This window comes from Corvus brachyrhynchos, unplaced genomic scaffold, assembly GCF_000691975.1.
Source record: "Corvus brachyrhynchos isolate BGI_N302 unplaced genomic scaffold, ASM69197v1 scaffold101, whole genome shotgun sequence".
Classification (NCBI taxonomy): domain Eukaryota; kingdom Metazoa; phylum Chordata; class Aves; order Passeriformes; family Corvidae; genus Corvus; species Corvus brachyrhynchos.
In genome coordinates this window covers 1830062-1842260 of record NW_008237239.1, presented here as the reverse complement: position 1 = coordinate 1842260, position 12199 = coordinate 1830062, and the positions used below count along the sequence as shown (strand labels likewise).

The following is a 12199-nucleotide window of genomic DNA, read 5'->3' as shown; positions in this document are numbered from 1 at the left end:
GGAGGGTCGGGGCTTCAAAGCACGAGAGTGAAGGCTTTGCGGCGCCCGTCGCTTCGCATACCTGCGCACCGAGCCTTTGTTGGGGACATTCCTGCACACACAGAGAGAATCTCTGCGTGCCCTCCTCCTCATCAATCCAGGCGCGATGAAGCCATGTGTGCACATCTGAGGGAAGTGCCGCTTTTTGTCACTGTTTCCCCTTGCACGCTGGCGTTTGCATTATATTTGAAGCTTGTCTGGAGCGCTGGTTCATAAGCCATAACTGGTGGGTTCTGATGGAAATCTTATGGCAATTCCAGCTTTACTCCGGAGTAAAGCTTGTGCAGTCTTGCACCGCGTTAAAGCTATCGAGGACCAGCAGTCATTGATTACTTGCGTGCCTTCTCATTCCTTCTTTTTACTCTTGAGAGGCTGGGTTGCTTTTCAGATGACTTATGAACAGTGCAGCGATGAGAGAGAGTGTTAGTGGAAGTTGTTTAGGGCTGAGCAAGCAAGACACTGGTATTTTCAGTAGTTTTGTTGTTCAGTATGGTTTTGGAGTGGAAAATGCTGTATGCAGAGTTTTAACCACTTCTTGCTGGTTTGAATAAGAGTAGTTGGGTCAGTCAATCGATCTGTTTTGACTTTGAAATGGTCAGTATTTGTCTCCTGGGAGAAATGTTGTTGGGTTTTTTTCCAGTAATCCCCTCTGAAAGCTGATTTAGTTTTGCTAATATGTTGCAAGAAGATGATTGTAGTTAAAAAAAGCTGTTTCACAAATGTGTTTCAGCTAGGTTTGTTCAAAAGGAAAATTATAGGGTCTCTCAAGGGTAGGTGTCTTAGAAATACGCTTTTGTGGTAGTATAGACTTGTGGTGCATAGTAGCACTGTTATTTCTGGAGATGGCTTACACAGTCCAGTAAGATAGAAAAATACTAATTTTCTAAAGACTAAATGTCATGTCCACTTAGTCAAACTGTACTTTCATACGAACAACTTAGCAGCTTATTGCTGGCCCTTTCCCTGAGGGGCCGAGAGAAGTAGCTGTGGCATCACCTGTTGTCACTTGCCTGGGCAGACACCTGAGGTGGTTGAGGTCATCCCATGCTGCCGAAATTTTTTGCCTTTGTGGGTGAAATCTCTTCCTGGTGCTGAACAAAGGCTGGTTGGCAGAGATGACAAATCCAGGCTGAAAGTGACTCCTGTTGTTCGTGAGATACTGACCTGCATCTGGTTCCTGGGAGTGGGAGCTGTGGCTTGAATTAATGGGAAAGATGAAGTCACCGAAAGGGTATTTTCAGGTGCATATTCAACTGGCTTGATGCTCTTGTGCAAGAGAGGGCAGGTACCTGATGTCAGCCCTCTTGGTCAATAAATAGGAGGCTCCTGGATGCACGGAGCGCTATGGTTTGGACTACTCAGCCTTGTCTCATCATGCAAGCCCCATGGTGTAGCAACTCGCTTTTCCAGTTTAGTTTTGCAAAGGGCTGCAGTTGAAGGTGCAGTAAGCTGGGGTGGGGCAGCAACACCTGCGCTTTTGGTGAGGATACTCACCTGATAATTGCTGTGAACCATTTGCTTCTCTTCTGATCAGGCAGAAAGATCCTGGCTGTTAAGCCCACCCTAATTACCTGCTGTCGTTAACTCTGGTGCTCTGCCTTGCCAGGCTGCTACTGCCTGCCAGCCCGTGTTTCTAACAGGTTACAATCCATTTTTAATCGGTGCTGTGCTGGCGTGGACTGCAGTTTGAGGTCTTTAGTATTCACACAGAGAAATTTGGAGGACTTCAGATAATGCTGATAGTGCTGGTCTGCTTGACATGGATTTGCTTATGGGAGAACAAGTTTGACTTGATTTTCTGAAGGTGTTACCATCTATCAAATTTGTTCTTATCAAAGATGCTGATTTAGACTTTCAAAAGGGAGCATTATGAGAATCTGGCTAACTCGCATCACTTCCTGCAGGGCATCGCTTAGTCAGATTAAAAATACGTGAAGATCCTCCTGCTCATGTTCTCAGGACTTGAATCCTTGGGAAAGGAGGACTCGCCTCTGGTGGCATTTGGCATTCGAATCTCTTTCAGTGGATGGGTTGGGTTTTTGTCAGCTTCCACAGCTACTGCCCTCCCTTTTTTTTTCATTTGCTGCTGTTGCAACAAGTGGATGATTCCCTTCAATAGGCTCTGGTCCTTTTCAGATTCTCCCATTTCCAAAACTGGTGTCTGTGCCATGAGAGGGTGTGGGTGGCTGGACTTTGCATCCAGGATGAGGTGTAGGTGGAAAAGCAGCAGCAGTTTCTTCTGGACTCGGGAATCTATCTTACTTAGCATCAAACCCAAGCAGTTACAATAGTAGCTCTAGGTGTAACATAATTTCCTTTAAATTTGTACTCTTGGCTAATTTGTACTCTTCAGTAGAGCATTGATACAGTGATTATTGCCACCGCTCCTTTGGGATGCCTTAGTTTCGGAAAGGTCATCCATGTTGTGGAAAAAAGTGATACAGTGATTATTGCCACCGCTCCTTTGGGACGCCTTAGGGAAAGGTCATCCATGTTGTGGAAAAAATAGCTTTCCTAAGCACATGTGTTGTATTCTCAGTTTCTCTGAATTCACTTTGAAATCATCTTGCCAACAGAAGTCAAGGGCTTGTCTGGGAGCAATACTGCTCATATCATTCTAAGCAGAGTCATCTGAGATTGGCAGAAATAATAGTTCGTTCTGTTTAGAAAATAGTCTGTTCCTAGGGCACATGTCCTTTTTTTAGACTGCCATGGGGATGAAAAAAGAGCTTTGTATCTCAAAATGGCACGGGCATCTGCTGTTTGTTCCATGCATCTTCCTCTCGTCTCTCTGACATCACCCTGGACGGCTGCGGAAGCGCTGCTCGGCACAAGCAGTGGGATAACATTTCTGCACGGGCAGACATGCTCAACATTCAAATTAATAAAGATTTAGTGCTGCAGAATGACGGAAGACTTGGGAGAAGAGGCGAGCATGGCTCCTGACTGCCAGATTGCCATGGAAACACCAATACCTCTTCAGCCCTTTAATTGCCTTCCCTACATTTTTTTGTTGAAAACTTTTTTTTTTTCCCCTAAGTGCTTTATGTTGCAGTTCTGGATTTTAGGCATTTTGGCTTTGTTTGGAAAACTGCAAATGGGGGAAGGCAGAGAACAGTAGCTGTGTGGGGAGATGGAGAATATGGTGTCTGACAGCCTTTCAAACTGTGTTACAAGTTCATCCTAAATTCAGTATCTATTATAATGTGAGTTTTTATCAATAGTTTTTCAGCAGCAGCAGTGTCACATGAACTGCAGCTGCATCTGATACAGATATCAGTGTTCCTGCAGCTTCCTGGGCCTAAGACCCTGATGACGAAAGACTTTACCTCTACCTGTGAATCTCCAGGATGCTTCCCAGCTCTGCTTTTAGGAGGGTCAATTGGTAGTTTTTTGCTGATCCTAGATGTTTGAAAGAGAGATTTGAACCAGATGATGGCAGGTCATGGGGTTCTGTGTGTCTGAGAGCTTCATGTAGTCAGATTTGCTATTGGCATCCTCAAATTAAAAAAAAAAGCAACCTGATGAACTTCTAAAGCAGAACTTCTTCATGTTTACAGGCTTGTTCTTCTGAAATCCACTTAAATATTTTCTTTTCAAATTTTTTGCACTTGCCTAGAGAATTTGTGAAGGAAATACAGATATTAGAGTTTCCTTTCCCAAAAGGTATAGGTTGTTGTTTGAGTGTCTTCTCACTCCTCTGAGCTCTGCTTAGCTTCTCAGTTGATGAGTCTTGCATTATCCAATTGATTTCAGGCTTTTGTGTGTAAAAACAGTGGAGATGTCTTAATCTGATTAAAGCAGTTCACTTTACAGACTATTTCCATGCCCTGTAGACAAGCTTTGTCTTTAACTACTACCCTCTGTGTGTGAAGTGCAAACTGGTGAGCATGTTTAAATTCCCCAAATGTTAATGGTTTCTAAATCTGAGCTGAGTGTAAGTTTTTACTGCATTTTCACAGTAAGGATTTTTACCAGTTTGCTTCTTCCCCCCTCAATGTGCCTGCCATAGGATGATCTGTTCTTCAGAAAAAAAAAAAAAAAAAAAAGCTCTTTTCCTATTTTCAGCTAGCTGGTATTTACTAGTGGGTTCTTCCCTGCTATATAATCTCACTGAAACTGTAATCTCATGAGGTTAGTGAATAGCGTAATTAGTCCTTTGTGGTTTTCCTCCAAAATTTGGTTATCTTTGGGTATTCTCTCCATATGTACAGTGCTGCTTACACCTTACCACCTCTTCCAGTGGTTTTTTGTGTGCTGTGCAGTGCTGCTGTGGAAGCATTTTTTCCCTTTCTGCACATCGAGGACCTTCCTGCAGAATGTACCTCATGTTTCAGCATTAACTGCTTTTTTCACGCTCTGTTTTTCCTGAAGGGAGTCAGCAGCTGTCTTTCTCTCCCTTGGAATTTGAGACCCCCTTGGTTTGTTGTGTAATTGGTGTTTCTGGCCATGCTGATGGTTGTCCTCTTCAGAGCTGATCCACCTCTGACAAGCAACCCTGAGCATTGGATTTTCCATGCGTTTTGTGTTGCTGTTGTTAGAGGGCTTCAAATCCTTTTTCCTCCTCTCCCTTAATACATAATGGGTAGCACGGTTGAAATGACAGGCTGTTTCTCATGAATCTCAATCGAGACAGAAAATCACTGACTGCATAAAGGTTATAGAAACCTATTTTGTCCTTTAGCTTTCTATCCAATCTTAAATGTGTTTTTAGCTTGACTTTTTTTCTATGTTCAAGTAGGTTGTTTTCCACCCACTCCCACAAGAAAGCTTTTGAACTTATGGGCAGGCTTTAACCACATAGGACAAAGGTCTCGGTTCCGATATTGTGTTTCTATGAACATAAAGAAACGCTTGTGGACAGAAAGAGGAGAGAGAGAGAGACATATAGTGTCCTCCCAAGGAGAAAGCTGTACCAGCAGCTCAGCTGTGTTCTCTGCTGGGACATTACTCTCCCCTTATTTAAAATAAAACCTTTGGTACAGAGCCTGCACCATCTGAGATGCAGGATAATAGACCACAAAGCTACAGGAAATCAGCTTTATAATGTCTTTTTCGTGCAGCATTAATTGTTTTGGTTTTTTTCATTTCTATTTCAGCTCTACTTTTTGTGAACTTGTGGGCAAGGAGTTTAGTGGCATTACTTTCCTTTGGGTAGTTACAACAAAGCCCTTTCAGACTTGCTCTGGTAATGGCTTGATTTCCCTATTGCAGAGTTCTCCTAAAAGCTCAACTCTGACAGAGCTTCTGATCTTAATCCTACACTATTTCTTTTAATTTTATAGCCCAGAAAATATTTGAATTTATAGAAGGCAGATGAAGTGTGGAAACCAAATCACAATGTCCAGATCATCTTGGCATTGTAAAGAACACTGAGGTGGAATGAAAACTTTCCTTTTCCCCCTAGATTTTAACTCTCTTTAGCCAGAAAGAAAAATTAAATCTAGGTGGAACTGTGCTCCAGTTGTGAGCTTTGGATTTGGATGTCAAAAATCACAGCATTCCCTATAGTGTATCTTGTGCTCATTTTACAGTAGTGGTTATCTGGTTTTCCCTCTGGCCTTGGAAAATAGTTTTAGTAGGATGTTAAATGTCAGGTTAGAGTTTGCATCTCAATGCAGGCATGTGCAAGGGTTTGTATGGACTCCAGGTTGAGTAGTATCACTTATAGTGTTCACCCTGCCTGCACTCAAGAGTCCTTTCCTGAGAAGTATCCTTCAAACTTGGCTACAGTGGCTGTAGAAATTGGGTACTCCTTTCTGAAATGGCCTGCCCTCTCCATGAAAAGCCAGTCTTTTGAAAACCATGGGGTGTCTTCCCAATATCCCTGTAATATGCCTAAAATCCATGAGGCTAACCCACCTTCTGACAGTCTCGGTGGTTTTGCCAGGCTATGGCAAGCCCAGAAAACCACCCAACAATTCACCATTTCTGTTTGTGTTAAACACTGAAGAAAACTGTCAAAAGCAGCTGTCAAAGCCTTGACAGTGTTCTGATGCTGTCTATATATGGCTTCTAGAAAAGTGGCTTTATCTTTTCAAGGCAAGGCTGCCTTCTCTCATGCTGTACACACCAGAGTATTTCCAGTTAACACAGTGCATGTAGCAAAACAAACTTTTTGTGCTGGCTGAGGTAGAAGGTAGTTTCTGGTACTTTTAACTTTCGATCACAACATGGTAGAGTAGCAGAGAAGTAGCTTTTGAAGTGAGTTGTGTTGAAATGCCTTGGTTTTGCATCTGTTGTGAAATTATGAAAGATATAGTGAAATACAGGAAGACAGTGCTTTGTGCACAGAAATGCTAATTTTACTGTGAGAACTGTAGTCTTCTATTTCCCTTGTGATTTCTTTTTTTCCAAGAGAAGTCACATGACTCTTGAATACTTATTTTAATGTAGAATATGGTTACATTTACATTCACTTCAGCTTTAGTTGCATTTCAAAGTGTTGCTGTTCAGCCTGTATTAGTCTAGAGATGAAAAAGTACAAAGTATTTTTGTGTTTTCTTGGCTTCTTTTACTTCTGAATTACTATAGGCACAATATATATTTAAAAGTTTATTATCCCATTGTCTCTGTGAAAGAACTGTAAAGGCTGGTAGTAGTTTAATGACCTGCTAAACAGCAGTTCAAGGTGGGAATAATTTGTCAAAAACCTGAGCAAAATTAATCATTACTTTGCTAAAGCCTCTCTGCTGTGTCTGTATTTGGCCTAGCAAGCCAAACTGGAATCCTTGATTTGGATCCTTACTGTGACCCCGAAAGCCATCAGCCTCTCGTTCCCCTCCGTGCAGTTGTGCTGGAAGGTGTTTTTGGCCAAGTGCTGGTTAAGCTTTTACTACGTGGGTTACAAAATCAACTGGCTGCTCAGTTCTCACTGGGGACGTGGGTACTCGATGAGATTACAAAATTGTGTTTGAAAGCATGAGCACAAAAGAAATAATCCTCTGAGTATTTGCTTCACTGGCTTGATTGGTGTGAAAAGAATGAAAATTCAAGGTAGTGAGATGAGAATACCAAGCCTGCTTCCCTTCCTGGCTCTCTGAAATGTGGCACAGCTCGCTTTAACCCTCCTCCATTTCCCCAGAGTAGCCGGGGTGGTGGGAGTCGTTGGAATCCTGACACTTCCCCTTGGACACAGTGCAGTTTCTCGTGGACACGGTGTAACCGAGCCCTGCTAACTAGAGCTAATCTTTGCTGTGAAAACAAGCTGCTGTAGTGTTAGACAGCAGCAGATGAAGTTTGGAGTCAAAGCCATGTGGATGTTGCGGTTAAATGGGATAGAAATTGTCAGACAGGTGCAAGTCAGCGTGTTTCTGCCCGCTGTGGGGGGGAATGCCATGCAAAATCCGTGTTAATATTTCTGTCGCTTAGTAACCCTGACCTCAGGGGTTATCTGAAAGGGGCTCAGAGTGGAATTTTGTTCATTTCCTGAGAGCTCTGCAGAAGCAGCACCATCCAAGTGCCCCTTTTTCAGAAATCGAGTTAACAGCAACAAGCGTACTTGTATTGTGGGAAACACTGATAATTTTCCTGGGGAGCTGGGTTTAATTTAACTGTATTCTCTGTAGGGATTGCAAGTGTGAAACGTTCCTATAGCGCCTTGTGGTGTGTGTGACCTGTTTATGTGCTCCAGGGTTATTGAGAAATAACACTTCAAGCCCTGGACAGCAGAACCGGAGTCTGTTCCAAGTTGTCCAGTTGCTGGACTGAATTTGGTTTGGTTGCAGGGAGAACTTAGTGGGACTGCTGTGTTAACTCTTCTGTTTCTGAGTCTTATTCCTTAGTCACCAGCATATCGACCTCAGTGGTGGTTTGGACCAGTTTTCCCTGATGCCCTTGCTGAGTTTGTACTGAAAATTTAATACCACTTGAGGAAAGGAAAAGCATCCTTAAAAAAAAAAAAAAAAGGGGCAGTAAACCCTATAACAGCTGGCTCACAAGTAGGCAGTTTAGGTGGTTGGATATTATTGATGCCTCTAGGTGCCTTTAATTAAGATTGGTTAAATGCTTTCCCAAACGCAATAAGGTTGTGGAAAGGGGATCTGTAAAGGCATGGAAGTGTGTGAGTTTGGGGCCAGGAGACAGAACTGGAGGCTGGGAAGAGCTTGTGACTTCTTGGTATGTGGATAAGTTTAGGATAGGACCCAGCTGATCTGGTTCTGAGAGCTTCATCTGGTAGTTTGGTGCTATTCAAATGTCAGGCTGTGGTCTAGGTGGACTGCCTAAATTTTTGTGGTTCCAAAATGCCCTCTGCTCCTGCAGAGTTTCCACAGTTCTCACCCTTCTGGTCACTTTGGAAACAGCTACCGAGTGCATAATGTCCCTGTGAAGGGAAAAACACTTGCCAGAGCTGGAGGTTCCATCAGGACAGACTTCACTAGAGCTTCCAGTAGACTTGGATAAAAATTTACTGGCCCTGAGCTGTGTCGTACTTAGTGCCTTTTTAAATACACAGTAGTGAAAATGTCAAGTTAGAGTTACAGAGCATCTCCTCCTTAGAAATACCAAATTCTTTGCTGAAAGTTGTTAACAGCTCTCGTGTTTTCCACTTACTCGCAAACATGATCCTGTCTGAAATCAGAGTGCCACAACAGTACATGTTGCAGCAAATTCTGGATTGCTGGTGACATTCAGCATGTCAGCTCATGAGGGTCACATGCCCTGTTTCAGTGCCTGGTGTTCCTAGAGATAGTGAAAAAGAAGGAAAGGATTTGAGACAAAATATTCTGGAAGAAGGCTTAGGAGTAGCTGCTTTGTATTTCAGAGAATTTCAGTCCAGAATTTTGATCAGAAAGCAGTGACTGAGGACACTCAACCCAAAGTATGCAGGTGCTGACATGAATGTCTTTGCAGCTTGCTGAAATTACTGCACACTTTGCTTTGAAAACCTACCTTAAAGAAATTCTGGAAAGATTTGGTTGCCTGATGAACAAATCTGTATTTGATTCTTCTTTCAGTCTGGCTCTTTTGATGCTGCCAGAGATGAAATTAAACTATGTGATAGTGTCTTTGTTTTTGTTCCAGTCCTATAAAATTTTCATTCTCCCAAATATGCTAATGAAGCTTTGACCTGACATGTATTGTGGCTACAGGTTTGATGGTTGTTTTCTTTTCTTTCCTTTCAGCTCTGCAGTGTATGGATGATTCCAAGCCATGTGTTAATGAGGGAAAGTGCATTCCATATCAAAATGGTACAGGATATTGCAAGTAAGTTGGTTTCATTTCTAATCAATTTAATTACCCATTTTCTTTCCTTCAGGATCCTAGCCAGGAAGGAAATGTGAATTTTAAAGATTTTTTTACTGGGTTCTTTCAGCCTAACAGTTTTAGCACAGTTGGTGTTTCTTTATAATACGTTAGTTCTTGTGGGCTAGCTTTTTGTAATGTAAGAAATCTGGAATTCTTGTTCACTATTTGGGTTTGGATCTTGTCAGTTGGATTTCTTTGTACTGGGTTGGGAACTGAGGTCAAACCAATCATAGAGGTAAACTCTGTACCTTGTTTCCAGACCCACAAGCTAAGTTGAAACTTGCTCTCCATCTTATAGCTTGCCTTACTTTATAGAGCTTCAGCCTTAATTTGAATATTTTTGAGGTTTTTCAGAACTATTCTGCACTCTGAGGTGTGCCAATTCCCTTCTACTGCTTGAGAGCAAGTAATACCTGTGAGTTGCTAAAACACACTAACAAACCCCCCAACCAAACATCCACATTTGTTTTCATCATGTAAATTGATTTTGGTAGATGTTGACACCCTTCTTCAATGGTGCCTTCACTTTGTTGCTGCATGGGAAGCTCATGAGCAGGAGCTTTGGCAGGGTGTACGTTATCTGGAGAATATCGCATCTATTTAAATGCAGTTCACCTTTCAAACTGCAGTACTTAGATTTTTTTTTTTTTTTTAAATTGAAGTGATATTTTGCCAGAGGATGAATCCTCTCTTTTTGGCTGGGTTAATTTACTATGTCTGCAGTAAACAGATTATTTTCTAAAGATTGTTTACTCCATCAGTTCAGGTTGTGTCATTTTCTAGCATGCTAAAACATTATCTTAATGCCAGCATTTTTTAAATATTAGTGAATTTTCTTTGTTGATTTAGCTTGGCTAACACACAGCTCTGCTCTTCACACTTCTCTACACTTCCATCTTCCCTAACCACAACCTTTAGTTCTCTATTAGTGTGGTGCATAAAGCTCAGTGTGCTTAAATTGCACCTGTGGCACACAAAGGGGAAATCAAAATCTAATTTGAGGTTCTTCTCAGCTTCGAATCAATACCTGATGTGCAGAAAGGCCACAGAAAAGCAAACATGTAACTTGTTATTCCCTGTAGGTTTCTTCTAAAACTTCTAACTCTTGCTGCTTCCTATTCTTTTCCTTTCCATGCTTTTACGTTGATGTCAACTTAAATGAGCTGCCCTGCTGAAAAGGGAGCTGGAACTTTTCATGCATTTCACTTGTATTCTAAGAATGAAACAAGAAATAGGTGTCTTTTGTAGGTCTTTCTGATGTGTACTTAAGCATGCTAGTCTGGAGCCAAAGTATGTAGGTCACAATAAAGGTAATAAACAAGACTGGTATTGATATTGGTGCTGCTTGTACCTTCCTAAGGACATTTTCTCCAACTTGTGTGTTCCTCTTAACCATGTCTTAACAATTGTTTTTTACAGCCTAAACTGGTTCATCTGACTGGCTTCTGCACTATTTGTAGTGCAGTCCAGATCTTGACACATTTCCCTCATTACAATGGCAACTTTGACCACTGTTACATTTTTTAGCACACATTTATAACTCTAATGCTGCCTTCTTCCTTGTGCAAAGTGTTCTTGCAGGTTTTAAGCCAACCGCTCCTTCAAGAAACAGCTCAGTTCCTTTGCAGGTGCTATATTAATTGGAAAGACTAATAGAGAACTGTATACAGAGATTACTAAGTGTCTGGTTTTTAGTTCTGGCTCAAGAACACTTTTTTTGCAGAAAGGAAGGAAAAAAGTAGCAAAACCCACCTCAATTGTGGAGTCTCTACCTTTAGCAAGCTGATTCTTAGCATCCTGTTTTGGTTTTAACTTTTTTTTTTTTTCTTTCCTGCACTATGAGGAACTCTGAATAGGGGAACTTTCTATCCGGTTTAGTAACCTAAATGACTTTCTGAATTTTTGATGGCTGTAAGAGTAGAAATGTTTTGCTCAGGAAACGGAATTTATTACTAAAGCAAGTAGCTTGGCTTCTAGGTCTGCAGGATCTCTCAATGATTAGCAGCATCTCCACCCCTTCCACTTTTTTCAAGTTATCTGCAGTACTTCCTCTGCTGGGCAATAAGTTATTATAACAGGCTCTCTTCCACTTTCTGTATCTCCTCTTGGCTGAGTTGTTTGTTGTAGTGTGTGGTTGGATCATCCCGTCTGTCTTGCTGTCTCCTAAGAATCAAGTGAACTGCTGAGGGTGAACCTGCATCAGCAATAACCAAATGTGATAAGATATAAGTAAGCACTGATAACAAAACACCTAGTCTAGATATTTGGCCCAGCAGTGGATGGCAGCATATTGCTGAAGCAGCTTTCTTTGTCTGAAAATCCTGTGGCATCTACTCCATTAAAAGAGAAAGCTGGTTTTCTGCTAAGAAACCTCTATGATGGTATATCTGGCATCTGTTATGGGAACAGTGATTGTGACCCTTGTAAGGAAGCCGGGGTTGGAGCTTTATCAGATTGCTCTTGTGAGCGCCCTTTAAGTAGCTCTGTTCCCCTGATGATGCTGCTGGCCCATGGCTGTCATTCTGTGGCCCTGCTCGATAGAGTTACTGACCTTCTCTGACCTTGATTTTATATTTAGAAAATTACACGTTCCTGTGTTTGCATCTTCCAAAGCCAGATTTTTTGTGTGAGAGCTCTTTCTACACTCATTCAGTGACTCTCAGGGTGAGGATGCAGGCCTTATTCCACAGAATGTGTGTATCTGCAGCAGCAGTGAAGGAGACCCATCCTTCCAAGCTTTCTAGGTCCTGCTGTGACAAAAGACAGTTTCAGTTTGGAGTTTGGCTTTGCTTTGCACTGTGATGGGTGTTTTGTTGTTGTTGTGATGGGTGGGGTTTTTTTCCTCAAAGCATCTCCAGGCAGCCTTTTACATGTTGAGGTGTCAAACATGGAGGAGCCTTCTTGCATCCTC

At 42.0% G+C, this 12199-nt stretch overlaps 1 protein-coding gene and 1 long non-coding RNA gene across 2 annotated transcripts in view; one reads left to right on the top strand and one right to left on the bottom strand.

Moving 5' to 3' along the window:
- LOC108445551 overlaps positions 1-150 on the bottom strand; it is a 3555-nt gene extending 3405 nt beyond the window's left edge. Inside the window, exon 1 of the long non-coding RNA XR_001860439.1 lies at positions 62-150. This is a non-coding gene — a long non-coding RNA (uncharacterized LOC108445551). The remainder of the gene's footprint in view (positions 1-61) is intronic.
- A 21-nt stretch (positions 151-171) lies between these two features.
- The window catches only part of NOTCH2 (notch 2), an 83025-nt gene continuing 70997 nt past the window's right edge, over positions 172-12199 (top strand). The window contains exons 1-2 of the mRNA XM_017729680.1: positions 172-265; positions 9165-9246. Of these exons, the coding sequence (XP_017585169.1) occupies positions 9176-9246 (71 nt within the window). The 5' untranslated portion in view covers positions 172-265; positions 9165-9175. The remainder of the gene's footprint in view (positions 266-9164; positions 9247-12199) is intronic.